At 36.5% G+C, this 27,731-nt stretch overlaps 2 protein-coding genes across 2 annotated transcripts in view; one reads left to right on the top strand and one right to left on the bottom strand.

Moving 5' to 3' along the window:
• Positions 1-1,258, bottom strand: part of FTO (FTO alpha-ketoglutarate dependent dioxygenase) — a gene marked incomplete at its 3' end in the record, with an annotated part of 260,739 nt that extends 259,481 nt beyond the window's left edge. The window contains exon 1 of the mRNA XM_080637393.1: positions 1,103-1,258. Coding sequence (XP_080493519.1) covers positions 1,103-1,141 — 39 coding nt within the window. The 5' untranslated portion in view covers positions 1,142-1,258. The remainder of the gene's footprint in view (positions 1-1,102) is intronic.
• Positions 1,259-1,308: 50 nt separating this feature from the next.
• Positions 1,309-27,731, top strand: part of RPGRIP1L (RPGRIP1 like) — a 79,026-nt gene continuing 52,603 nt past the window's right edge. Inside the window, exons 1-10 of the mRNA XM_080637095.1 lie at positions 1,309-1,384; positions 3,864-4,018; positions 5,246-5,337; positions 6,111-6,252; positions 8,596-8,894; positions 11,019-11,118; positions 13,432-13,575; positions 21,216-21,321; positions 25,044-25,190; positions 26,200-26,273. Coding sequence (XP_080493221.1) covers positions 5,253-5,337; positions 6,111-6,252; positions 8,596-8,894; positions 11,019-11,118; positions 13,432-13,575; positions 21,216-21,321; positions 25,044-25,190; positions 26,200-26,273 — 1,097 coding nt within the window. The 5' untranslated portion in view covers positions 1,309-1,384; positions 3,864-4,018; positions 5,246-5,252. The remainder of the gene's footprint in view (positions 1,385-3,863; positions 4,019-5,245; positions 5,338-6,110; positions 6,253-8,595; positions 8,895-11,018; positions 11,119-13,431; positions 13,576-21,215; positions 21,322-25,043; positions 25,191-26,199; positions 26,274-27,731) is intronic.

The following is a 27,731-nucleotide window of genomic DNA, read 5'->3' on the forward strand; positions in this document are numbered from 1 at the left end:
ATGTTAAATAGGAAATTAATAGCAGTGACAAACGCTGTGTGTTCAGTATGCAAACATGGGTGCATCAGATTACCATTTTAGGAGAGCTTTTTCTAAATTTATAATGGCAATTATCCTTCCTGCCATTAACATCAGTGTTCTGCTTTCAAACAAGTAATTTCTGCCTCTCTGTACTACTATTTTGTAAACCACACCAGCAGAAGCACAACAATCATCCAGAGTTGCTGTCAAATATTGTATAACACAGAGACATCTGCAACAACAGAACACTCAGCAGTGTAATTCCATCTTCAGTGTAAGCACCTAACACCACTGCATTTAAACGCATCATCAAGAAGAAAACACTATAAAACTAGGGTGCTGAAACAGATTTAAAAGTGTTTATTTAGATTAGGCTTGGTGTAGAGTACTTCTAAATTTGGAAATAAAAGCACAGTTATATAATGCACCATCTGACAATATCTTCACAAAAACATACATTTACTTGTCTAATATTTTTTTCTTGTAACGCCGTAGAACTTGCATTTAAATTGAAGCATCTTGCCCAGGCAGTAAAAATCTTTATGAGCAGTACTGTTAAAGCTACATTGGGCTCCCCTCTTTCACGGGACCGGGGAATCTAAGGTTTGTAAGTTACTTGCAGACCCGCAGCTCGGCCAGCAAGAAGACCTCAGCCTGGACAGAGCTCCCCGGCCCTCGAGCACCGGCTCGCAGCCCCTGCTCCGGGACACTGGGCACACACGGACCACTGCACCACGGCGACTGGAACGGCGAAGGAGGGACGAGCTGTCAGCCCGGGCCGGGTCCGGGAGCCGCTGCGCCCGTCCTGCCAGGCCCCCGAGGGGACGCCTCTGCAGCCGCCTTGCAAGCACGCCGCGGCCTCCTGCCCGCAGCCAAGCCGCGGCAGGGAGTCCGGTGCTGGGGTCACTTCCCCTGCACAGTTAACTTGACGGCGGCTTCGGGGCCCCTCACGCGGGTCTCCTGCCGCTCCAGCACGGGAGGCCCCGGCAGCCCCACGAGCCTTGCAGCAGCGCGGTAACGAGGGCTCGGCACGGGCACGCTCCTCCGGGCTGAGCGGGAGCAGGAAAAAAAAAGAAGGTACCTTCAGTTTTTTCTCCCGCTCCCCTGCTCTCCTCTTCATGCTGCCGCCTCAGCCTTCCTCCCGCGGCTACTCCTAGCAGCGCCTGCCACCACCAGCCCAGCTATGGCCCCCGGCGAGCGCGCCGGGAGCATCGCGCGCAGCACGGCGGCTGTGAGCTGCCCCCGAACTACAGCTCCCGGCAGGCAGCGTGGCAGAACGGGGCCGGAAGCGGAAAGACCTGGTTGGCAACAGCGGCTATTGGTAACAGATCGCTGAGAAGAGATACAGGTCTGGCGGGGAGCTGTGAGTACGGGGCACCCTGTCCTCCGCAGGGGCACGGTGGGGGAAGGATGGCGGTGCTGGAGTCGCCGAGGGGGATGCGGAGCCATGTCCAGAAGCGCAGGTGTCCCTGAGGAGCGGGGGCTGGAGGCGGCGGGGCTAACCCGCGCTGCAGGGGGCCCGGGGCTGCGCTCCTGAGGCGGGAGTTTGACATCCGTGAGGCTCCCTCGCTCGCAGCTTAGTGCCCTTGGAAAAGGGCAGGTTGCCTCACCGTTCTCTGAGCAGCCTTACAGGCCTCCTCGGTTCGGCCTCTGTACATAAAAAGGCCGCTGAACGCAAGCATGAGTTGTGTCCTGTGCTCGAGGGCGGGAAAAGCCGAGCAGTGAAGGCGTTCCTCTGTAGAGGAGACGCTGCGTGTCCCCGCCCTCGTGCCCCCTCCGGTCATTGCCAGAACAGAAGGAGCAGAAGAAGGATTTGGAAAGGGCACGTAAAGTTTGTTGGAGGCGAGACACGGTCGTTTTCATTTTTTTATGTGTTGCAGTAGTAAGGGAGATGTTGCTTCCTTCAGACTGCAGCAGGATGTTGAGATCTTGTTTCCTAATATCTTCCATGTCTTCTCTGTTTGTTGGGTTGGTTTTTTTTTTCTGCCTCCAAAAACTCAGAACACTGCAACAAATAATGTTTGGAAGATGACATGTGTGCATACTCCTACCAAGTAATAAATGAGATTATTTTAGATGACAAGCCCGGCAGAATACAGGCATATAAGGCATCAGTAGAGGAAGGGTGTATGCTGGAAATAGTATGGCGTATGCTTTGTGATAGGCTGAGATGGATGGGTGGTCTGTCTCCCCCCTCCCCCTTTTTTTTTCCTTTCCATATATTTTTATTATTTTTTTTTTACCCTTTATCAGAGAGATGGAGTAGAATTTTGTAAGAAGAGCATCATCTTGGTCATGGCCAAGACTCATGAAATTCTAAATCCACCTTGAAACCATTGATGTGTTCTAATTTTTAAGTTTTCACTGGAAACTGCCCCTTCTAGCACCACTGCCTGAGAACATACGGAAATGTACATAATACCTCCTCAGTTTTGCTACATTTGAATGGTGTTTTCAGAACAGTACTCTTCTGTGAGCTGTATAAAAAGTATGCACTTTGATACTTAATTTTAAGTATTCATGCTCGTTACTGGCTGTTCTTGTATAACCCTGCAAATCTGTATGCAAGTTTTTGTAGTTACTTGTGAGATACAAGTGGTGATAGCATCAATTTGTAAGTAGTGCAGTGTATAAAAGACATTATGGTTTTTTTAAGTTCAGAAGCTATATCTAAAATTCTTGCTTATACTAAACTTGAATTTTTTTGTAGGTTAATCCCAAAAATATGGAGAATTCGCCTCTCTTTGTATGTGAAGTTCTCTTATTTTTTAAGAATAGGAAGTGCTGATTGACTGTAGGGTAACCTTTCTTGGAAATAAAAATGGGGTTTAGTAGTTGAGGTTCATCATGGCATGTGGATCTGTCCAGATGCAAATACAAATTAATCTATTTTATTATTGTGCTTTGTTATAAGAAATGCTGGACTCTCACATACCGTCACTTTTATAGCAGTGTTGCTGAACAATTTTGTCAGATTTAATCACTTTGGAAATGGAGCTGTGTGGAGAAATCTCATGCTTTTAGAAATGATGCTGGGACTTTGGCTGGAAGGAAAGTAATTTTGTTTAAGTGTTGGTGATTGACACTGAGATAGTATTCAGTAAGTAACTGCAACAGATGTTAATACATGATTTGCTTTTTAAAGTGTCCTTTCTTGGAGAAGAAGCATAACTGGTGGTGTTCGTGATTATTAAGGACTTAGGTAGGTTTTATGTTACTAATGAGGCAAATAAATTGCCAAGTCAAATTGTAAACCTTGTAATTATATTTTACCTCCCCAAAACCAGGAGGCAAGTTTTACTATTTCTAACTAAACCTAGGCTTTTTCATAATAAAGTTAATTTGGATTTTTGTTCTCCTAGCCCACGACAGAAAAGAAAGCTGAATCCTCAGTTTCAGTCTCTTAGTAATAAAAATGAAACAACTAATTCTTCCTTTTATTTTTGAAAATTTCACCTCTCTAAGTTTTTGGAACCTTAGATTTAAAGCAGCTTTATTTTCTCGCTTGTCTGCAAGTCATGTCATGTTACCAGTAGATGCTGGCGTTCATGTACAGCCCTGCTATATTTTTGTTTGCTTGTGGTTTTGTTCAGCTAGTAATGAATTAGTGTTAACAAGTGGTTTTATGTTTGTTTACTTCGGGGGCAAGCACCTGTTGTTTTGTCTTTGTTTTTCAAATGAATGGGGGTTTTCTCATACTGAAAATAACATTCATAGCAATGCTTCTTCAACACCTGGCAAATAGTGAAAACCAGGAATGTTTGCCTGTGCTAGAGTTTTTGAAGCTTGATTTTGATAGATCACAAACATTGTAGAGTCATGCTGATAAAATATTTCTTTAGGTCTTGATCTGTCTGAAATTTGCCAAAAAAACACCGAAACCTCTGTCATTTTTGATTTGTGAAGACTTAAGACAGCCACATTCTAGAAAGACATGTCATAGTAGCATCATCTCCTTGCCACCATCATGAACCAAACTGGGGTGGATCATTGAGAGGTAAAGGTTTCTGGTTTACTACAGTCTCAGTTGCTGTAGTGATATTGATACAGTGATACATAATACTGACCTCAGTAATGAACCTAGACCTGAATGAAGTCAATGACTGTAGACAGTGCTAATTTAACGAATATTAAAAAAAAAGTTTTGAGGGATTGTGTGAATAACACAAAAAGAGCAGAGGACACTGACGAGCTGGATTCTGGTTGATGTGTCTGTGATGAGAATTGTGCCACAGGTTACAGTGACTGCATGCCATTGACCTCAACATCGTGAACTGTTATTCTCTTTCTGTGACCAACATTGAAACTGCAACCTTATTCCTAATATGCAGGTGGAGGTCAGTTTAGGCATTTCAACAGTCATGACTTTACTGGTAGAAGAAAGGCACATCTTTAGCAGAAGTTTTGATTAAAACAGCATTAACAGATACTTCATGCAATGTCTATGCATGTGTCACTTCTGTCATCCAATGCAGGTCTTTAGTAACATCGCTGTTAGTTTCCCAGTGCTTCCTAGATGTTTTCAAATTCACTAAGGATTTGTATCACCTAAAAAGTGATGAAGGGGGGAAAGGAAAGACTATCCAAAGGACTTTATGTCTCTCTTTTTGTGCTGTTTCAGCCTTACTTGACTCTGTGGCTAGCACCTAATTTTCTGCACTGGAAGAGAAGAAAGAAATAGTAGTTGTTAACAAGTATCTTCATATTACATTACACTGAAACAAATGTAGTTTTCATTTTCACATTAATACTTTCCTAATCTCACTTTGTCATGTAGCTACACTTTCTATTGCCTCAAGAAAGAAATGTATTCGGATTTATGAGAATCTTTCATAGGACAGTCTCCTAGAAAGTAGTTTCTCTTATGCCAATGATTGAAAGAAGACTAAGAGGATAGCAGGCAACACTGAAATGACTTCATAACCCCCAGTACCTCTGTTTCAAAATGCCCGATTCAAAATGTGGAAAATGGTATTACTCATGTACCAGAAGCCATATTTTGTGCATGGATTAAAACTGGCATAACTTTAAACTTGAAAGTTTGGATTCTCTTTTGAGTGACACAATTGAGATGGGAACATTTACAGTAATGTATGAGTCTGTCATTTCAGTGAATATGGCATTACTATTTCCTTTATTTTATATGATGTGTTGTAGTTCATTCTAGTCTTGCAGTCTAAGTTACATATGGAAAAGAATTTAATCTGAATTTTGTTATCCATAGATAAGCCATGTCAGTTCCAGCTGATGAAACGGTAGGGGACCTGCCTGTGAGAGATGTAGGTCTTACTCCAGCTGGAATTGAAGGATTACAAGGTTTGTACCAGCTGCTATTTATTACAATTACAGGCTTTGATCAGTGGCTTCTTTAGTTTCTTTCTAAAATTGTTTCTGACATTCCCACTCATAAAATTAAGTTCAAATACCATTCAAAACCTGGGTTAGATTCTGAAAGGTACTATGGCCCGCTCTGTGTTCATGTTGCTTGTTACAAGAGAAGAGCTGCTGTGATTTGCTAAAAACTGGAAATCTCATTGAGCTATAACATTCATCCTTCCAGAAGAAAGGAGGACTTGTTTTGCTGAACTGAGGACAAAGCCAGGCCCATTGAACAAAATGGGAACCAAAAATACTATTGCACTCTGATATGTTACTCAGCTGCTGTTAAAATGGAAGTACTGGGCTTACTCTTGTATCTAAGTAAATTTACATTATTGTGAGTTTATCTTGTCAAGCTTCAAGAGAGTATGTTAACTTTGAAACTGATTAGAAAGCGTCTCGTTGGTAATGATCATTTATTTTTTAAGTAGTATGTTTGACAGGGCCTTGTTATTTGCTCAACTATTTCCTTTGTGCTGTCTAGTTATGTACTGTTTACTGTATAATTTTTTTTATTACTTTTTTCATCTGTAAGAAGGAGAAAAAAGGAGATGTTAATATGCCAATGTCTGCAAAAGGTAATCAACAGTGTAAAATATCAAACTACTTGAAAATTTGGGGTTTTTTCAGTATTTCAAACTGAGTTAGACTTTGGATTACATGTTGTTGAATATATTGAAGGTAATTTAAAGTTGTCTTGGTTTGAGTAGAATCAACTACACGGAATGTAAAAGCTCGACAAGCTGTATCACGAATCAGTCAAAAGGAGCTGGAAGACAGATTCCTTCGTGTACGCGATGAGAACATCTTACTCAAACAGCATGCAAATAAGCAAGAGGAGAAGATTAAAAGGTATGGAGCTTTTAATGTTTTTGTTTTAGCTCACAATAACATTTTCACTCTTTAAAGGATTATCAACAAATTCAAAATCATGCTGATTTCTCTCAGAGCACTTTTTAAAACAGTACCATAAATCACTCATTGGAATTCATTTTTTTATTGATCTCTGGTTGTCTGTGTGGTATGTGGGATATTTTTTGCAGTGGACAGTATTAGATGTCCATGTAGAGAGGCACACCACTCTCCACCACTTCAGTGACGGTAGCTTGGGTTCATAGCAATGCTATCGCAGTACAAATATAACAGGTATTCTGGGAACTAAAGAGGCAACAGAAGCCTAATTATTCATCAGGAATTTCATCCTAGAATCAAAATGACCTATGAAGAGATTCTGCCGCTTCTTTTGTTCTTCTCTGTCCTCCAAGTTGACTAACGTCTAACCTTTTATCATCTAGTTAACCCTAAAATATCTTTATAATTGTGATCAACTCTCCTTCACTAAGGGTAATAGACAACTTCATTGAAGAAATCTCAAGTAGCATGGGAAGCACAGTATCCAGTGTGCCCATATATATGCAAGCAGCATTAGGGTTGTTACTAAACTTCATGCTGTGCTGGCAAACCAGTCTGGACTCAGCAGAACTCTTCATGGTATTACTATACTCCAGGAGGACTCATTAATCCAGAAGTACCATGACTCTGTGTTCACATTGTGCTGCACTTAAGCTAATAAAATCTTGCTGCATCTAAGCTAGCTTCTGGTCAGAAGCTAGCAAGTTCATAATAAATAAATAATACCAATAAAGATATTGCCTGTCTAGGTGAGATATTTCATACTTCTCTAAAATCCAAAACATTCTTTCCTTTTGACTCAGTATTCAGTATCAAATTGACAAGCATTATGTAACTTCCATCTTTTCTGTCAGACTACTGTCAAATACAAGACAGCGGAATAAATGAATTGTTTGCTTAAGCAAACTTTGCAAATGCCATTTCCAGTGTTTCTGTTAGATGACTTACCAAATGCACTCATCAGCCACTTAGGTAAAATGACACAGAATGTCCAAATTGAATACCTGAATTCATATTTTAAGGTACAGAAAATATAGAACACAGTGTTTGTCTAGATTGCCAGAGAAAAATTTTAACTCCTTAAGCTAAATTTCTTTCCCAGCATCCCTTGTACCAAAACCCTTGTAACTAAAAGTTTGGAATGAATTTGCAGTAGAGTACATTGAAGAAAACAATGAACAAAAAACCTGCTTACAGGCAAGTAACATTCTGTGACATCCTAAAGTTATTATGGATTTTTTTTGTTTCACTTTTGTTCTTTTAAGTAGAAGCTTCTGTCCACAAGTATACAAAAATAAAACACGACCCTTTAAAGAAATGAAGTGTGTCTATATTTTCAGTCTTCTTTCTGGGCCTGCAACAATAGATTCCCTATAAACTAGGTACAGGTCTTAAAGGTGTGTGACCAATTTTGTAAAGTCTTGAACTTGTCTCTCTCATCAAAGCCACCTTTTCTTTCTTTATATGCTAAGTTTTTTCCATTCACTGCTGAGTATGTTTTCTGTTCTTGTATATTACATCACCCCCCATGTGCCCTCTCTGCCTTTTGTTCTAGTTTACCAATGTTTATCAAAACTAAAGGAAATCAAAGGTACAACTCTTGAGATGCCAAAAGCAAAATTTGTGTTCTTTTAAAAATAGATGAAAACCATACCCTCTGTATCTAATTATATTCTTCAGCTAACCATTCCTTCTCTGAAGCACATTGATAATATTTACCAAGTACAAAATTGAGTGTGGTAATGAGAACTATTAAGTTTCTTTTTCTGGAGCACCATCCATCTATATATTTTAGTCACTTGAGAACTGAAATATATTTTTAAATCTTCAAAATCTAGAAATGATATATCATTGGAATGTTGCATATTATTAGTGTTCTTTCAATAGTTGGATATTTTGTGGAATTGTAGCTTTTATAGTTTGCCCTGCCACATCCCAAATCTGTAACTTGCTTAACAGCATGCAGAGGTTCTTATATAAGGTCATGCGTTAAAAATTACGTTTAAGCAGCATATGGAATAAATATGTGTCCTCCCTTTACTAACCTTAAATGATAAGCCTTAGGAAACTGTTATTTGTCAGTGCTATAAAGCAGATTGCTGCACAGTGGTTTCAATTATCTTCAAAGAGTTCTTCACAGGCAGTAATAGTTATATCAAAACCTGAAATTTATTATTCAGGTTCTATGCTGAAGTCTTCACAGTGATTATGTTCCTTTCAACAGAGTGCTTTTTATGCTGACTTTTCACATTCTTTTTCATCTTGTTTTATTATTTTCCCCAGAATGGCCACCAAGTTAATACGGCTTGTTAATGATAAAAAAAGGTCTGAACAGGTTGGTGGCGGCCCCAAGCGGCTGGGCCAGGCTGTGGAGCTGGAAGAAATGATTGAGGATTTGCAAGAGAGAGTTCGTGAGCTTGAGAAACAAAATGAGAGCCTCCGCAGCAAACTCATTTCAACTAAACAGCAGCTCCAGATTCAAGGTCATAGACCTTATCCATACAGCTATGTTCAGTCTCGTATTAACACTGGGCTCAAAAAAGTGAGTGAGGCTGCTGGCATGCCGGAGCACACAAAGAAAGGTATAATTAGCATTTAGTAAAAGCAGTGGTTTACATAGGTACCGTGAGTTAGCGCGTCGTAGTAGAAAGTACATACTGTTCACCAGCGGGTAATAGTACCTGTAGGTAGGTAGATTATTCTTTCACCTTTTTCTTGTATTTATTTATAGTAGTCATGATAACTTGTTTGCCATTTTGCGAATTCACAGTGGTAGGGGTAAAAGGACAGATTTGAAACTAAAGTAGTTATCAGGCAAGTTTTCTAACAGCTAAATCATGAGACATTTTTAACATAACTTCTCTATGTGTTCAAGGCTTATAAAAAAGTATATGAAAAACTTCAGTGTTATCTTGTTATAACAAAGTTTTACATCTGTAGTTTGTTTGCACATGTTTTTCTTTTTTTAATTTCAAGGTTTGTTCTCGTCTCTTGATACATGTGTGCACAACACTGCAGACTTGAAAAATCTATTACATGTGTGGACTTTTAAAAGGAAAATACCACAATGCAGCCATTTATAATGATACTTTTTGCTGTCAAGTCTTGCTGCTTAAGGCAGTCTCACTCTTAGTCTTTTATTTATAGTAGGTACAGTTGGAAATCACACTTTTAAACCTTCCTATTTTCATATGAACATTTGTAGAAGTAGTTGTACTCTGTTAACTTAAACAATGTACAGATAATGTGTTCAAAAAAAACAAGACTTCTATGGCCCTGATTCAAAATTGAGTCAGCACAATTGTCTTGACTTCTACAAGCTATGAATCAGGCAGATGGTCTGATCTATAGCTATGTTGGTTTTTTCCTCCATATCACCCTCCCACTGGTCTTTATTTTGGTTACATAATCAATGTTATTTCAGGTATATGAAAACAGAAACAATTCTCATGTTTTAGACAGGCCCTTTTGATTAATGATGATGTCCAGCATGAGACTGCTAGGTTTACGTGCTTCCTGTCTTTAAAGATTGTTGGACTCTTAGAGTCCTCTGTGAAACCATAAGGTTGAATCTCAAAATATTTTTAGTGCAAATCAGAAACTATTCAGAGGAATTATTGAAACATAAAATGCCTGCATAAATTCAGGAAGGCGTAGCTGTCTCTAGGGTATGAAGAGGCAAGAAGAGTCCACAAATAATAAATCCCCCTTACTGTATCTGCTTTATGTTTGACTGATTTAGAAATACTGTAACAAGTCAATCCAAAAGATGTAGTCAGGTATGAATGTTCATTAAACACTCACTGGTTTCTCTCAGAACTTTCTTTATTGAGTACAACCAGCTAAGATAAATCTGGATTAACAAAAATAAACAAAATACATATACTTAGGCATATAAATACACACGTATGTATATAGCACAGTTACCAATGCCTTAAAATAATACTTCAAGATCAAAATTCTAAATATATAAAAACTACAGTCAACTCAGCACAAATGCAACGTAGGAAATTATTTTTTAGATCAGTTTGTGAACCTGCTGGTATCATTATACTTTGGATCTAAATGAGTTCATTTTGGAAACTGAGGGATGGCAGCATTAATGCTGTATTTGAAACATAATGCATAGTTTGGTCCCCACTCTAAACTTACTGAAGAAAGAGAAGTAGCAGAAAGAGATTTGGTGAAACCATTGCTTTTGCTCCTTAATATTTCTTCGTTAAGTAATTTCTCACTTTCCTTCTTCATAAGGGACTCAGTATGCTTCTAAAGAACATAAGCAAATTATTTGCAGTGCTGATAAAAACGGTCCTTTAGTTGCTTGTCTAGGTGAATGACACAATTTTGTAAAGAAAATGCTATCAGAGAAAAAGTGATGACAAATGTTCTATTTAATAACATTGATATTGTTGTTCTTTGAAGACAACATCTTTCTTCTGTCTTTAGAAGTAAAATCTTCTACAAAAAACCTTTCAAGACATGTTTTTAACACTACTTACCAGTGCATGCTGTATCACCCATAGTTGAAATTTCACAAGAGCTATGTTGTAGACACTGATTATCTCTTTCCACTTGAATTTGTGGTGAAAATACTTCTTATGGCACCTATATACAGGTTGTAAGTGTACTGTGTAGAAATTGTTGTTTTGTTAAATGCTTTTTCATTCAGCATGACAAAAATTTATAAAGATAAATTTTATTTTTAGGAATGAGATTTCAGGATTTAGAAGTGAGATCACCTAACCTTGGACTCCCAGAATATGGACCGAATCAGCTTGAGGCTTCAAGGGCTGAAATAAGAGATTTGTATGGTTTTCTTAATTTTTGTCTTTATAACTGTTAATACTTGTGGTTTTTGTGAAGGAAAAAAAATACTTTTCAGAAGTTTTCACTTCAGAAAATAAAGTGAAGTTGTTGGATCTGACAACAGTAGCACTAGTAATAATACAGAAGTGTTTTATGGTAAGGAAAACATAGGATTAAAGATATAGAATGCAGAATGCAGGTACATAGAATTTGGATGGAAGTTATCACTTCAGAAAATAAAGTGAAGTTGTTGGATCTGACAACAGTAGCACTGGTAATAATGCAGAAGTGTTTTATGGTAAGGAAAACATAGGATTAAAGATATAGAATGCAGAATGCAGGTACATAGAATTTGGCTGGAAGTTAAAATTGATCTTCAGTGGTGAGCCTCTCTTTTTCGCTAGGGTGCAATGCTGCCTGTCTTACTACTACTACTGTACTACTGGACAAAACTGACAAAAGCAAGTGCAACCTTAGCTACAAAATTGTTACCAACATGACTCCTAAGCTGTGTGGGATAACCCAGGCAAGTGGTAACTGTTGTATATGTTATGCTGGTCATTTAAGCTCAGTTTCTAGAGGTGGTCAGATTTTGTGGATAAGTTAAAAAAAGCGCACTATGGGATAGAAACATAAAATGATTTTGATTTGCTTTGGCATTTTGAAAGTTGGTTTGTAGTCCAGTTGCACATTTTAACTGAAATGGAAGCTCAGGAATCTCTTCATAACATCCTTAATGTAGGGACTGCATGAGAACAGAGAGGTAGTTACAGAGTGGCAAAGAGGTAGTTAATATCTAATTTAAAGATACTGAGGTCTGATCAGAGTATTTTTCATGTCCAAAATATATCAGAACTTGTTATGCTTTTTTAGACATCTGGCTTTCTAAAGGCTGCTTTCAGTATGTGTGTTTCTTTCTATAATGATTTACCTGAATTATATTTACTACAACTTCCATGAAGGCTGAATTTTCAGTAAGTGGGCAAGCTAAATATACAAATCTGTGAATTACTGTGCAGTTGTGTGGTTTGTACATGAAGTTTTGTAGACACAAAGATTTAGTGGGATCACAGGAAATCATTTTACAGAAATATACTTAGCAATTATTTTAATAATTTATTTAAAATTCTTTAACAATTTTAAAATGAAACTCTTGCTAGTATCCTGTGTGAATTTAATCTTTGCTGAACAGTTACATGATTTTTTTAAAATAATCTGCATTATAATAGAATGTTGTTTCTGGAGTGAAAAAAAAAAAAAGTTTAGTAATTTAATAGTGATGGGCCTAGAAAGGGCTATTACTCCTTACACCTGTCACTTCTTAGGATTTGGAAAATAAGAGCTATTCATTAATAGTGTCATGAATCTCCGTGTTCACAATAGCTTTTTTCCTAAGATTGATCAAAAAAGTTGTTGTAATGCAGGAAAAAGTCGAATAGCATTTTTTTCAGAGATTTCAGTTCTCACAAACGTGCCAGAAATAACCATACCTGCTCAGAATGGTGGACTCAGGTACAAAAGCAAACACGTGGCCAAAAAAGTCAAGGTACTTTTAAGTCTATGATATGTATTCAAGGTAACGAAGAATTGTATCTTATGCATCAAAAGCTTTAGAGTGGAAAAAATTGTAGATTTTCCTTATTCTTATTTAAAAAAATATTACTGGGAGAGTTAACCGAGATTAACTTGTCAAGAATGTCAAACTTGTGGCCTGTTAAAAAATTCAGATTCTAATCTCCATCATTCTCTGATTTTCTTTTTTTTTATTGCATTTACTGGATAAATTTCACTGTTACAGACATGTAGTCTTATTTAGTATGGGGGGTTTTTTTGGGGGGTGTAAAGTTACTTAACTCAGAATAAAAATTTAAAAATTACTTTCACTGCTCCATCTGTTGAAGATTTTGAAGATTTTGTGCTCTTTTGATAGCTAGTAATGGTGTTTTCCTCTTCAGAAAACACTTGGCACTAAAGGATTAGGAGGGAGATATGTTTAATATAGAGTATAAGAAACCATGAATGATGTTTTCAGCTAGATTCCACTGAATATTATTCAGTCCACATAAACATTTATTTTAAGAGTTTGATAAAGTTTTTGACTCATTTGTCTATTTATTGTACTGTTCACATCTTTTTGGTGTGACCTCTAATTATTTTCGGAATAAGTTGAACTCTTAAGCCTCTGTTGGTAAAAAAAAAGTACTAATTTTGATGAACACTTTTAAAATTTTTGCTTTCTTGACTATTCATTTTATTTTTTTCTTTTATTAAATACTTCCCTTGTTTTGGAATATACAATGCTTGTACTTGCAGGGAAACTGTGATTGAGTCCCAAAAGGAACGCATTGAGGGACTAGAGCATAGCAGAGAGATACTTGTGAGTGAGCTAAGAAGGAAAGAAAAGGAAATTGAAGAATCCATGCTGCGGCTGAAAGAGCAAGAAACAGCAAGCCAAAGGTATTGTGAAAAATGGCAATCTCCATGGTGGAAGCATTAGAAGAGCTATGTCATAATGTTTATATATGGCTGTGAAAATTTCTTGTTCTGCTAAGAAATATGTGCTATGTTCATTTTTAACCCCCCTTTGGTGAAACTAAATAATAAAATGTTTTACCAGATAACCATGGATAATTCTAACCAAGAAGATTATAATAGGTTATGAAGTATTTTCAGAAATAAGCAAAGAAGTTCATAATTACCATTTTAGAGAATTCATGGCTAGCTGATTCAGATGCTATTGAAGTTCAACTCAATAAATTTTAATCATCTATCGTTTCTTCAATATATTCTGAGAAAATTTTAAATATAGGTTCCTGGTGAGTAATTTAATGTTCATTAATACTCATTGATAATTTGGAGTGTACAAATAGTAGAAACATAAAGGCCCAGTAAGGGTAGACTAGAAAATTTTGGAAGGAATATGGTATGGCTATGCAGTGAAATAAAGACAGACGATCATGCTTGTGGAATCAGTTTCACAATAAAGCCTCAATTATTTTAATATCTTCTCTGTTCTTCCACTTTTGCAAAAAGATACACAAAATCATGGAACTTTGCTTATATTTTGTCTCTTTTGAGTGTTTCAATTTCAGCCTCTTACTCTTAATTCTATGAAGAATCTAATATGGCATGATCCTGCATTCCTTACTCATTCAATTTCAGTGGAAGTTCTCCTTGGATGAGAAATACATGGTCAGTTCTTTAACTGACTTTCAAGAGAGGGACCCCGTTATTATGTGTTGTTATCTGGGAAGAATAAATACAGGGATGTTGTCCGGGAAGATAGGGACCAGATTAGGAAAGCTAAGTCCCAGTTGGAATTAAACTTGGCTAGGGATGTTAAGGATAACAGGAAGGGATTCTATAGGTACGTAGCGAATAGAAGGACAGACTAGGGACAACGTAGGCCCCCTCCAGAACCTATCAGGAGAACTGGCTACCCTGGATTTTAAGAAGGCTGAGGTTCTTAATGACTTCTTTGCCTCAGACTTCACTGGCAAAGACTCTGACCACACCACCCAAGTCTTGGAAGGCAGACACAGGGACTGTGAGAATGAAGACCTTAGGCCCATTGTAGGAGAGGATCTGGTTTGACACTGTCCCGCATGACGTCCTTGTCTCTAAATTGGAGAGACATCAATTTGATGGGTGGACCACTCGGTGGATAAAGAACTGGCTGGATGGCCGTACGCAAAGAGTTGTGATCAATGGCTCAGTGTCCAGCTGGAGACTGGTAACGAGTGGTGTCCCTCAGGGATCGGTGTTGGGACCGATCTTGTTCAACATCTTTGTCGGTGACATGGACAGTAGGATTGAGTGCGCCCTCAGCAAGTTTGCTGATGACACCAAGCTGTGTGGTTCAAGTTGATACGCTGGAGGGAAGGGATGCCATCCAGAGGGACCTTGACATGCTTGTAAAGTGGGTTGATGACAACTTTATGAAGTTTAACCATGCCAAGTGCAAGGTCCTACACCTAGGTCGGAGGAACCCCCGACACAGCTGCAGGTTGAGCAGAGAAGAGATTCAGAGCAGCCCTGCGTAGAAGGACTTGGGGGTGTTGGTCAATGAGAAAATGAACATGAGCTGGCTTCAGTGTGCCCTCGCAGCCCAGAAAGCCACTGTATCCTGGGCTGCATCAAAAGGAGCGTGACCAGCAGGTTGAAGGAGATGATCTTGCCCCTCTGCTCTCATGAGACCTCACTTGGAGTATTGTGTGCAGTTCTGGTGTCGTCAACATAAAAAGGGCATGGAACTGTTGGACCAAGTCCAGAGGAGGGCCACAAGGACGATCAGGGGACTGGAGCACCTCCTGTATGAAGATAGGCTGAGAGAGGTGGGGTTGTTCAGCCTGGAGAAGAGAAGGCTGCATGGAGACCTCATAGCAGCCTTCCAGTATCTGAAGGGGGGGCTATAGGCGTGCTGGGGATGGACTCTTCATTAGGGTCTGTAGTGAACAGGACAAGGGGCAATGGGTTCAAACTTAAACAGGGGAAGTTTAGATTGGATATAAGGAAGAAATTCTTGACTGTTAGGGTGGTGAGGCACTGGAATGGGTTGTCCAGGAAGATTGTGGATGTTCCATCCCTACTGGTGTTCAAGGCCAGGTTGGACAAAGCCTTGAGTGGCATGGTTTAGCGGCAGGTGTCCCTGCCCATGGCAGGGGGTTTGGAACTAGATGATCTCAAGGTCCTTTCCAACCCTAACTGTTCTATGATTCTATGTGTAAGCATTCTTTTGTGCATCAGTGGCACTACATAAATAATATATCATAATGTTTGCTAGTAAATTATTCACAAAGTCATCTCTCCCCTATTCAGGATTTCCTTTAAATTGTTTAAATATGTTAAAGAAGTTGTTATTACGAATAATTTCTGTCTCTGCCTACAGTGAATTGAGAAAATATTTAAAAGTCTTTTTTGTTATTTGAAAATAATCTGATGCAAATCTCAAAGAACTTCTGTGCTTCATTCTTCTGTAGATAAACACTGTTCTTTAAGTACAGCAGACAGAAACTGAACGTCTAAATTTCATGTCAAGTACCATATTTCTGAGAAATTTTTACTGACTTTTGAAGTAAAGATGCACTTCAAATTCAGCAAAAAAAAATATTTAAAGTCGGGCAACAAAAAGTAGTGCAGATCCTTATTTATTTATCTTTCTCAAATTACCTGTATACAATCCATGACAGTTGGCCTAAGTTACTGTCTTTGAATTCATATTTGAATTTCTGGAAGTATTTCCGTTACAGTCCTTTTCTTGTTTGAAGCCTGGTAAAAGATAGATTAAGTCTTTCAGAGTTACTGTGCTTTGTTGAACACACTGGGAAAGAAATTGAGAATTTTCCTCTAGTGCGTCTTTAGAATAGTGTGCATTCTGTAACTTTGCTACTGAAATACCTCATGGAAGACTTTTTGCCATGTTTTTCAAGTTGTACTTTTTCATGCTGAAGGAATCAGAGCCAGAACTTAGAGGGATACTGTTGTCTCCAGGTTTAACCGCATAGGTACCTATATATATTATCTTCAAGAGATTTTCATTAGCTTGCTTTCTTGAAAGTCTTGCAACTGCTCTCTAGAACAATCTGTATTAGCTGGTTTTTTATAAGAATAGACTTATACGTTCTATGTAATTTTTTTTTTAATCTTCTTTCCCTGAGCAGAGAAGAAACTGTCAATAGTAAAATGCTGGAGGAAAAAATGGAAATTTGGTTGACTGATGAGGCCATCTGATTTTGTCTTTGTAGCTTATGTCTTTGAATTCTGGTACTATTTTCAACTTTTTCTTGTGTTTTGTAAAAGTACACTTGGCTGTCATCTAGATATGTTACTATTTAAAGACAGTTCGTCTGTTAAAATTCTTTAGGGACTGTATGTTGCCAAAAAGACATATTTGTTTCCACCTATCTCTTCGTGTTGCAACACCATTTGATCTCAGCCTGGTGTTAACAAAATCAGGTTACTTCCAACATTTAGGAAAGTATTCTTTATTCTGCTATATGATTAAAAAATTCTTGTCACTGAAATAACTGTAGTTTCCAAATAGTTAAGCAGCCACAGTTAATAATTGTTGATCCATCAGCAGTAAGGGAGGGAGACGATAGTTATCTTGAGTCCTCTGCCAACAAGAAATACAGTAATATCTTAAAGCTGCCTTTGCAGCTTCACTACAATTTCTGTATGACAACACAAGAGGTACATAACAGAGCTGTGTTCATGTGCAGTGTACTCCTCGAGGTGATTATTGTAACATGGCTGCAATCAATGGTTTTTTCAATATTTCTTTAGAGATCGTTTGGGGATTATTTCAAGAATACATAATTCTGATTTCATTCTGACTTAAGGGAGAAACTTGATGTGTGGTGTGTTACATTGAACATATTTTCTTAACTTTTCTTACAAAATATAACTGCATTTGGCTTGACTATTTTTAAATTAAAGATGGCCAAAACCATAATAACCTCATGATTTAAGTTCTATGATGACCAGTGCACAAGTTAAAACATTACATCTGAACAATCACATTTTGCAAGCAGCTAGCTTCAGATGTCTTAATAGCTCATAGTACTTTCCCAAAAACATTGTCAAATCTACCCAAAATGCATTTGTGAAACAGGTGTTTGGTATTTGCATGTTTGCATGTGGTTTTGTCTTATGTGGTTGGGGTTTTTTAAGTGAAAAACTTACCTACTAGTCAGTTTTTAATTCTTTTGGCATTTTCTGATGCAACATAACTTTGGAATCAAACCTATTAAGTGTGTGGACTTTTGGACAGGAGTATCGTATCTGACACACTTACGACTTCTGTGTTAGCATTGTGGACCTAGATTAAAATGTGGAACATGTTAATCGCAGTACATTATCTAAAGGGTTTTAAGATACTACAGCATGTATATGAATTTGCTAAGTCATCTCTAATAAATACACATGTCATATAAAAAAAGCCCTTATATTTGCATCTTTCTATCTGATTTTTCATATTTAAACAGTTTACCTAAATATCATGAATTTTTTAATTTCTAGCTCTTCAGCCAGGCAAACAAATACAGAATTTTATATTGGTATTTTAAAAAAATCTGAACTTCAATGCTAAAGCTATTGATGCAACGTTAATACTTCAGGTTTTTTGCAAGTATACTATGAATTACATCATAAAGGTGCTACTAGAAGGTGAATATTGTTGGGCTTTTTACCCCTTTATATTTGACTTGTAAAAAATAGGAGGTAAAGGAAAGAACAGAATGTACATCAACATACAATTCTGTTCATAGTTCCTAAGCATCATAGAATGAGAGCAGTACTGCACATTGATGTTCTATTCTTTACTTCTCTGCTTGGGATTCTGTGTATTTATCTTGACCACTGATGCATTGGTGATTGAGAACTGTTATCCTAGAAAACTTTTATTTTTCAAGACAGAGTGTAAGTGATCCTGAGATGTGGTATGGTGATATTTTTATACTTGCTTGTTTTTCTTGTTCTGAAGGTAAATGGGGAGAGTTCATGAGTCACTGGTCCAGCTGATGCAATTACAGGACTCTTTTAGGAGTAGTCTCAGTATTGTACCTGTGTCCTGCTCATATAGAAGCAAAGACAAGATGGAAGGGATGTGGTTTAATTAGACCTCAATTTTATTAGCTTAGCCATCTGGGATTTACTGGCATAAATTTGTACAGTGCAGGTCAAGATCCTTTCTTTAATCATTTCTTTTTGGTTTAGGTTGCTATCAGTCACCCATTCCCACGCAGCTGGTCCCCAGCATGTTACTGGAATCTCACTCTATATGCTTTTAATCCAAATGATAAGAGGTCTGGAAAAGAGCCTGTCTCTTCGGTATACTTCAAACATTAACCCCAAACATAATTCTTAGCTTTTAATGAGTCACTTTCTCCTAACTTAATTTCCAATTTCAAACTTTTTAACCCAGTTTTAAGATGAGGTTTAGAGTGGAAGGATAGAGTTCATGTTCCTTATTTCTGCACTTGGGGTAGAAGGTGTGCTAGAGCTAAATCAGCATGCCCATTAATTCAGGTTACTTCCTTAAAAGGGTTATTGGTTCCTTTTTTAACTTCTGCTCCAGGCCTACCTCTATGTTTTCAGACTCTGTGGCAGAGTTTTTGGCTTTTTTGGCAACAGAGAGAACAATGAATGTGCTGTCTTAGTCCATCTTTATTCTTATACGTTATTTTGTTACTCTTTGAGCAAAATAAAGGTAACATAGACTTTTATATCAGATCTGTATATAACCCCTATTTTTAAGTTATACCAGAACAGCTGGGCAAATGTTCTAAGAGCGGAATGAAGCAATGACCTGGGAGGAAGAAAGCTGTATGGGTAATCAATTTCTATTCTATTCCACTGTTTGGTGACTTCATTTATAGAAAAATTAATCTTCCCAGCAGAATCTTCCTCAAATAACTTTTTGTTGTCCACAAAATCTGAAATGATTTTTTTCTTCAAGAGCAAGTTCTTTGTCATGTAGCTAGATGCATTGGATGTTTTTAGACATATTTTGCTTAAATAAATAAATAATGTATTGTAAAATTTCTGTGGGAAAATAGTTGTTGCTGTAGCCTTCAATGAGAGCTGAGACTGTGATCGATGTTGTGCACTAATAAGAAATTAATTGCGCATTTTCTGTAGCTAGAAACTTCGTGAGATAAATACTCCTATAATTGTGAGAATTGAAATGATCCCAAATAAAAAATAATTTTTCACTTCTGAATTTGAATAATTTGTTTCATGATATCAGTACCTCAAACCTGTTTAAATCAAATGCTTTCATTCACTGTTGAAAAAATAGTTAATGTTGATTGTCAGAAGCCATGGGGTTTACATCTGTACATCATAAATTTCACTATCATCTGCTCCTTTCTCTACTAAAAAGAGGAAAAAAAAAAAGCCTCCTGCTTAAAAAAGAAAGGGAGGGGGAGGGGAGAAGAAAAAGCCTTTGAAGGCATAAGAGCCTTTTGTTTGATGTGTGGAACAAGATTAATAAAAATGTACCACTACATTAGCTTTCAGATAGCTAGCATGAGACAGTGCTGGTGTCTATTCTCACCACAACTTTAATTTACGTAGGTTAACATGTTTTAGACACATGATATTTAGTGTTGCATTAGGGCTGTTTCTTGGGGAAGATCTCAGGTTAGTGAGTGTGTTTATCTTCTGTGTAAGGACAATTAATTGGGCAATGCCAAAACACGATACGATTAGATATTTTACAGAATAAAAGGAAAGTATTTCACGTACTCAGCTGGTTTACAGATGTGTAAGCTTTGTAGTTCATTTTCTTGCTCCAACATGGCATTGTGACAATTTGTCCAATATGTCTAAAATAGGTAAATATTGGAACAGAAATTACCTTTTCAAATGCTAAAGATTTATCCTGATTTCATCATATTTTATATTAATACAAATCAGAATTGGTTTCTTTTCCCAGACTTGAAGAAGCTGTGAAAATAATGGGGTTTAGTTTTCACTGAAGTAAGGGAAGACATCTAAATAATTCAAAATTTAAATAAATATTTATTTTAAACATCCTTTCTATTAAACAGTACTTTCTGAAATTAGTCTTGCAATGGTAACAATATAAAACAGCTACATGGACTTTCAGTGATTTTCATGCAGTTCAGACACACCTGCAGCTTGTTAAGTGCCAACCATAAGTTTTTATAGTATAAATTACTAAGTCATTTTTTCATAGCAGTATTTGATAGGTTTAAACTCAACTGGTAATCTACTGGCATATAATGATAATCTACTAGCAACAAGTACTTTGGAAGGTGGAAAACAAGTGAATGTAAAAACAAATAATCTCTTTAGGCATAGGATTGTTTTCCTGTCATATAATTTGATACGACCAATGATGTAGATATATATTAATTGGAGCTCTGTCATTATGTGGTAGAGTGTTTATTTACCTAAATTCTGTAATGTGGATTACAGAAGAAGAAATTAATAGGGGTATTACACACTAATCTTCTCTCAGATATGTTGTGATTTGCAAAGGATTTCAACTTATCAAAACAAAAACAATTAGATAATTTACTTTGTATCTTTAAGCTCATGATGAATTTCTTTTTAATACAATTTTGAAGGCTAAACATTCGGGACAATGTGGAAATGATCAAGATCCGTAAACAGCTGGTTGAGAAAAGCAATGCTCTTTCAGCAGCAGAAGGAAGATTTCTCCGGCTTCAAGAGGTAATTGCAATTTGGTCAGTGACATTCCTTTACTCCATAAGCATGCATAAATGGAAGATAAATATACACAGTTCTTGATTCTGAGTCAGTGCTATGTATATGAAAATGAACCACATAATTCATTGCACCCAAACTACTCCAAATGTTTAGATTTTTAGTAATAAATTTTAATTTTTCTATTTCTTGCAGAAGGGTCTAGCAGGTCTTAAAGATATTTTTCTGCAAAGCTATCCCAGGCAGACTGTGGAGAGTGAACTGAGTTGTCTGGCTATCAAAATTGATTCCTGGTCATTTAAAGACAGTGCTTTGACTTACATGTACTGATTCACCAAAGAAGGGGTACTAGACCCCCCCCCCCCCTCACTTTATCAGTCTTTTATAAAGTTGGAGAGGTTTGACTGATGAGAGTTTTGATGTTAGGGATTAAATAAATTGTGCTTGTAAGTTCATGGAAATTGTTTGAGGGCTACTGTAAGTAATGCATTTCCTTTCTAAAAAGAGCAGTTTTATGAAAATATCACCAGCACATGCAATTGCATGGTAGACTCCAGGTAGGCTTTAGTTATACAGCATTTTTCTGCTTCCCATGTGTTTTTGGAGAACTTCATGTGCATACAGGCAGAGGTAGTATGATAATGAATTGAAAATGGGAGAATCCTGTGAGTAGGAATCCTGTGTACAATGAAGCTTTCTAAAGTATCTTAGCCTTCTGAGGTGAAAGCTCTTAGATATACTTGTAAACTCTTACTGCTGCCTGCTTCTTCTTATTGTAGCATGCTAAATAACATTTGTGCCATTAGATTTTTGTTTTGTTCCTTTTTCCCGTGTTTTTGTGTTTCTATGTTTTGCTTTGCTTCCCTCCCGGCTTCAGTGTGATACCTGTATCCTCTTTGCCAGAGCAGCACTTCTGTTAGTAGCTCAAATTCATTTTTTCACAGGGTGAGCTGTGTAGAATGAAAATACCAGGGGAGACAGGTTTCATGTGGCTTTTTGTGTTCCTAAATAGAAAGCAATAAATAAGCTGTTCCATTTTAAATCATATGCAACTTTTCGGTAATTTACAGCAAACATCAAGTAGTTACGCGCTTTCTTGGCAGCAGCTGAATAGAAACAAATGCCTAGGATTCAAAGTGGTGCTTGAAGATGTTGTTTCTAATATTCACAATGAGAACTGAATTTTTGAACAGGATGACTACATTTGCTGTCTCTTTTTTTTTTTTTTAAAAAAAAGATAATGGATACAATGGTTGTCCAATTTTTTGAAATCTGTCTACTGAATGTGAATAACTGTAATATCCAAAATTTCTAATTTAGAGGGCATATACTTCCAAACAGAACAGTTTTTAGTATTTTTATGTTGATTTTTTTTTTGTGCCTGTTGCATTCATTGTCATTTGCTTGAAGCTTGTGCCGATTGAAACCCATATAATTCCTCTATGTTCATCTTTGAATTTGAGTCAACCGAAAATGTGAAACCACCAATTGAGAGCCTAGAATCCTACTCCATCTAGTCATATTGAAGTTGGTCTTGCTACCAAACATTTACAGGATATTTTTTGGTAAAGAATTTTAATGTAGCTAGTTGAATGAAGGAATTGTACAACCTGTTTAGAAGAACAAAGGACCCCAAAATAGTTTGGATTATATGTTTGATGCCACAGGTATACTTGTTTCCTTCAGTTACAGACTGAACATTCAGGATTTCATAATTTGTCATAGTTGCACAGGTTAGCAGATTTCCTACAATTTTAAATACTACAGAGAGTTAATTTTTGTGAACAGCTGGTACAACAATTTCACAACTGTGAGAGCAGCTTATGTTCGTTTGTGCAGTATTTCTAGGAGGTATAGATCCATTTTCTTTAAATGAGTTATTTCTAATTAACAACAATATCAAGGCATGTTTCCTAAAGATAAAAAAGTCCAGACTAGAAATATTAAAGTCATTATCCCAGTTGTTGCCATGATCTGAGTCTTGGGATACTCCAGGAAGAGCAGGAGAGAAAACTGTTTGGACATAATGGAAAAAATTGCTGATGGAACACTCAGATATAGAAGAATATCCAGGTAAACAATGCATTTTGCAATAAAAAATTAAAAGCAATAATGAGGGTGAAGTCATGGTTCCCTTAATGAGGAGGGCTAGTTCAAAATGGTCAGGAGAGTAGCAGAAATATGGAAAGACTAGAACAAAGTTAAAGCAAGGGAATTTTTCGGGAGGATATTTTTAGCGCTTTAATGAGATGGTTTGGTAGAATAAATACGAGTATTGAATTTGTTTTCGACTGTTTTGGAAATTAAGGAAAGAGATGAGGGTGAAATGGTCTATGAAACCAGCTTTGCGAAGTGTTTTGGGGTTGTGTTGTTTTTTTTCTTCAAATATCATGGGTTGAAGTGAAACAAGTTATTGAAAGAGAAAAGAACTTCAGGAAAAAATTGAAGCTGAGAGATGAATAAAACATGAGTTCACTTGGACAGTTGGAAGGGCTAGAGACAGTAATGATCCTGATTTTGAGAAGAAAGGAAAGAAATTTGGAGAGAAATGAAAAGAGTGTAAAAGAATGATTTTTAAGGTGTGATTTTTTTGAAGTTATTGAAATACAGTTCACAGCTATAGAACAGAGCAAGAGGAGCACTAGAGAAAGACTTATAAATTTATGAGTAATACAATTCATTATCTCACTGAAATAAGGCTGACTGCTAATATTATTTATTCTCCATGATATTTTTCTTCCTGAGAAATGAGATATGAAAGGCTGAAGATCAAGATAGTGATTGGGTTTTCTGTGGGGATTTTGCTGTTTCTAGGATAATGGGACTGCATGTGAACCTAAATGACTTGTAAGGATTCACATTCAGTTTCTCAATTTAACCACTTTGTAGGAATATTGTATGGAAAAAATGAAGCTTTTTTTCTGTCTACATCATAAAACATTATCTATACTCATACATATATATGACAAATTTTCATATGATCATTTTATTAAACAGGAGATTAGCTTTTGGCCTGTTTTGTTTCAAGTCATACTTTGAATGTGATCAACATTTAAATTCTTAATGAATGAACCTTTATTAAAGCATTGTGGAATGCAGGCAGTGTAATATTAACTAATATTCTAGAAATAGAGGTTCTATCAACATCTTCCATTTAATATTAAAATTGGTTAAATGTGCCTTAATATAATCCATAGAAGTAAATTAAAATGTTAAAAAAAAAAAAAAAAAAAGAAAATTATAAGTCCCTCGTTAAATTAGTACCAGCAGGGAAATAGAGCTGAGCGCATTAGGAGTATGAAACAATTATATATCTACAATTAAGGGTTAACAGAGCTGTGGCAAGCTCTGTGATTAACACAGCTGAGGTCAACATTCATTTTTGCTTGCTACTGCAGTGCTTTTGGTCAGCATGTCTAACCACTGTAACCACACCAAAATCTTTTAATTGCTTAATAGATGTATTTCTTGGTTGTTTTCATCATGACTGAACTAAGGGCTTAATGTTCCTGAGAGCAACAAGAATGCTACCTTCTCCCGACCGTACATAACAGAAGTTGTTTTCAGTTACGTAGTTCAAGAGTGTCTCCTGTTGTCCACATTGAGAATATATATTAAATACTGCCATAAGAGACCCCAGGTTGAATATGCAATGTTTTAACTTTCACGTAAGTATGTTTTGGATTTTTTTTGTTTTTTCGTGGATTTTCCTTTATTTCTTTTCATAGAATGAAAAGAACTTGAAAGCCAGCTATGATGCCTTGATAGCAGAAGGTGATGAACTGAATCTACAGCTTAAAGAGGAGCGGTTAAAGTGCCTTCATCTTGAAAAAGAGCTGCAATCCATAACCATTTCAAACCGAAGGACGGAAGAGGTGAGATTGTCTTCAAGAGAGCTAGAATCTGCTTTAGCTAGCACACATAGGTAAGGGGAAAGTAACATGGGATATCTTCTAGTTGTGGAGATATAAACAGACCTTGGGATAAAAACAGCTTGTGGTTGCTGCTTTCATTTCATAAAATCATTAACCATACCTGTTCCCTGTACCACGTAATCACTGGGACAGTGGTTGGACAATATTTGAGGTTAAAGTGTAGGATTTCATGTCAATTCTGATACTAAATAAGTGGTTTGTTAACTGGAAAAAAATCGTAATACTTGATTTATTGAAGACATATTGCTAGTGTTTTAGTATTATTTCAGTCCAATTTAATTACAGTGTAGTGTAGCATTACATCTTACTCAGCAGTTCAATCAGTTCTGTGTCTTTGTCTAATGACTCTCAGAGACTAGTGTCATCAGTAACAGTCACCCAGAGATAGGACTAAAGCTGAAGTGGTTTATTTCTCAGTCTCTTCAACATAGGGGGAGTAAGAGTCTGCAAACTTATTTGGGGTTTTCTCACATATTTGTTTTTATTTTGTTGTAATGCCTGTAGGGGTTAAAGCATCCCATATTTTTAGAACCATATCCTTCTTTCGTGAGTATTTTGAAAGCAAGGTTTTTTTGCTTCTATAAAGTCTATTAAGAAAATATTTACTGTACAGAAGCCATTAACTAGCTAATATTAATACTCACTAAAGTGGAAATAGAAATCTTTAATCCTATGGATTTTTTTATTTTTTTTCCATAAGGCAGAATGTGATTATGGTACTGTTGTTCAACGAGACATGTTAGTCTCAGGTTCACATAAAAAGAACTCTCTGGGCCAAAGTAAATCCATGTGTTGAGAAAAAAAAAAGTGTTATTTGGAAGCTTCTAAGATACTGTTGTATAAAAAGAATAAATGAAAGCCTGACAAAATATTAACTATTTGTCTTTACACCTGCATTGTAATTTTGTTTGGTGCTGTGCATTTCTTGAAACTTTCTCCTTTGTTTTAGTTACAGGAAAGAATAAACGATCTAGAAAAAGAGAAGGAACTCTTGAGGGAAGACTATGATAAGCTGTATAACAGGTAAGTTATGGTTTTTGTATATACAAAACTTGATTCCTGACCTGTTTAATAGGCCTTCATATACTGTATGCTTGAATGTGCATGTTGTGTGTTGTGAATACATGTGTATATATTCATGCTACAGTTCATCGTACCCGTAGGTGTATATGGAAGCTTTTATGGTCGTCCATTTCATCTGTTCTGTTGAAAAGCAGCAGCTTCCATATTTGCTCTAATACTCTCAAAATAGTAAATTACTTCTTTTTAAAAATATCTAATTAAAAAAGTGAATGTCTATTTTGAACATCAACACAAATATTTCTTATTTTAATTTCTAATAATTTTTTTAGGGTTATTGTTGAAAGAAGAATGCATCTAGGTAGACATGTATTCCTCTGCATTTATTTTATTTATTATTATTTTATTTGGGGAAAATGGGGGTTTGAACTTTTTGTATGAGTTCTTGCAGCACTTCTTAGTGGACCTGTGTAAAGTCTGATATTTGCTAGCTTCTCCATTGTTTATTTTTGAGGGGTGTTTTGTTTGTTTTGGTAATAGCTAACATTTCACTTCTACTGCTTGTGCTTGAAATTTCTGTCTGGGCTTTTGTGAGCTTTTACAAAAGTTCCTATACATAGTGAGTTGTATGAACTGAATCAGCAGTGCATACAACGCAGAATACATTGGCAGGTAAGATTCAGAGATTCTCTGGTACAGAAAAGAAGTAACAATAGTCAATTGCCACAGGCATATTAAAGGAAAAAAATGACCTTCAAATGAACTTTTCCTTTATTGTGAAACTGTGTCTTTTGTATTGAAGAAGGTTAGAAAATAAGATAAATGGCCTAGAGCTAATAATTGCCTTGGAAAGTAGGCAAAATGCTTGAAGTCTTTTCTCATATCAAAATTCTTTCACCTCTTAAAGTTTGTTTTGTCAGTCTGATGTCTGTCAAAAAGTACAAATTACTAAAGACAATGTGAGTGATAGCAAATGTAGTTTACAATATTATTACAATATTTATTAAACTTTTTATACTTTCTTTGATGAAATTAAAAATTATAGTAGGAAAAACTGAGTATAAAACATTTTTTACATGTGAGTTGTTAACAGTTGTATAATCACAGTATTTAGAGTTTTGTATGGGGCAGTTGGTCTTGCTTAAGTTCATTGTAGATTTCTCTGAAGTCTGATCATGTTATAAATATTTCTGATTATTATGTTTTATTTTCCTCTATCATTATGCAGAGAAATATCTCTTACAAATCAACTTATAATTTTGTGTTGGAATTTTCTGTTTAAATAAAATCTTACAGAGATAACATAAAAAAATGTTTAACTAGACACATTGAAATATGGTTCTGTCATAACAGTGATCTACACATGGTTTTTCTTTTACCTAAAAAATCTATTTTTTCCATATATTCCCATTTAAACTTTGACTCATGTTTCATCATTCCATGTTAGTGTATTATAGGTAA

The sequence above is a fragment of the Psittacula echo genome, assembly GCF_963264785.1.
Source record: "Psittacula echo genome assembly, chromosome: Z".
Taxonomy (NCBI): Eukaryota; Metazoa; Chordata; class Aves; order Psittaciformes; family Psittacidae; genus Psittacula; species Psittacula echo.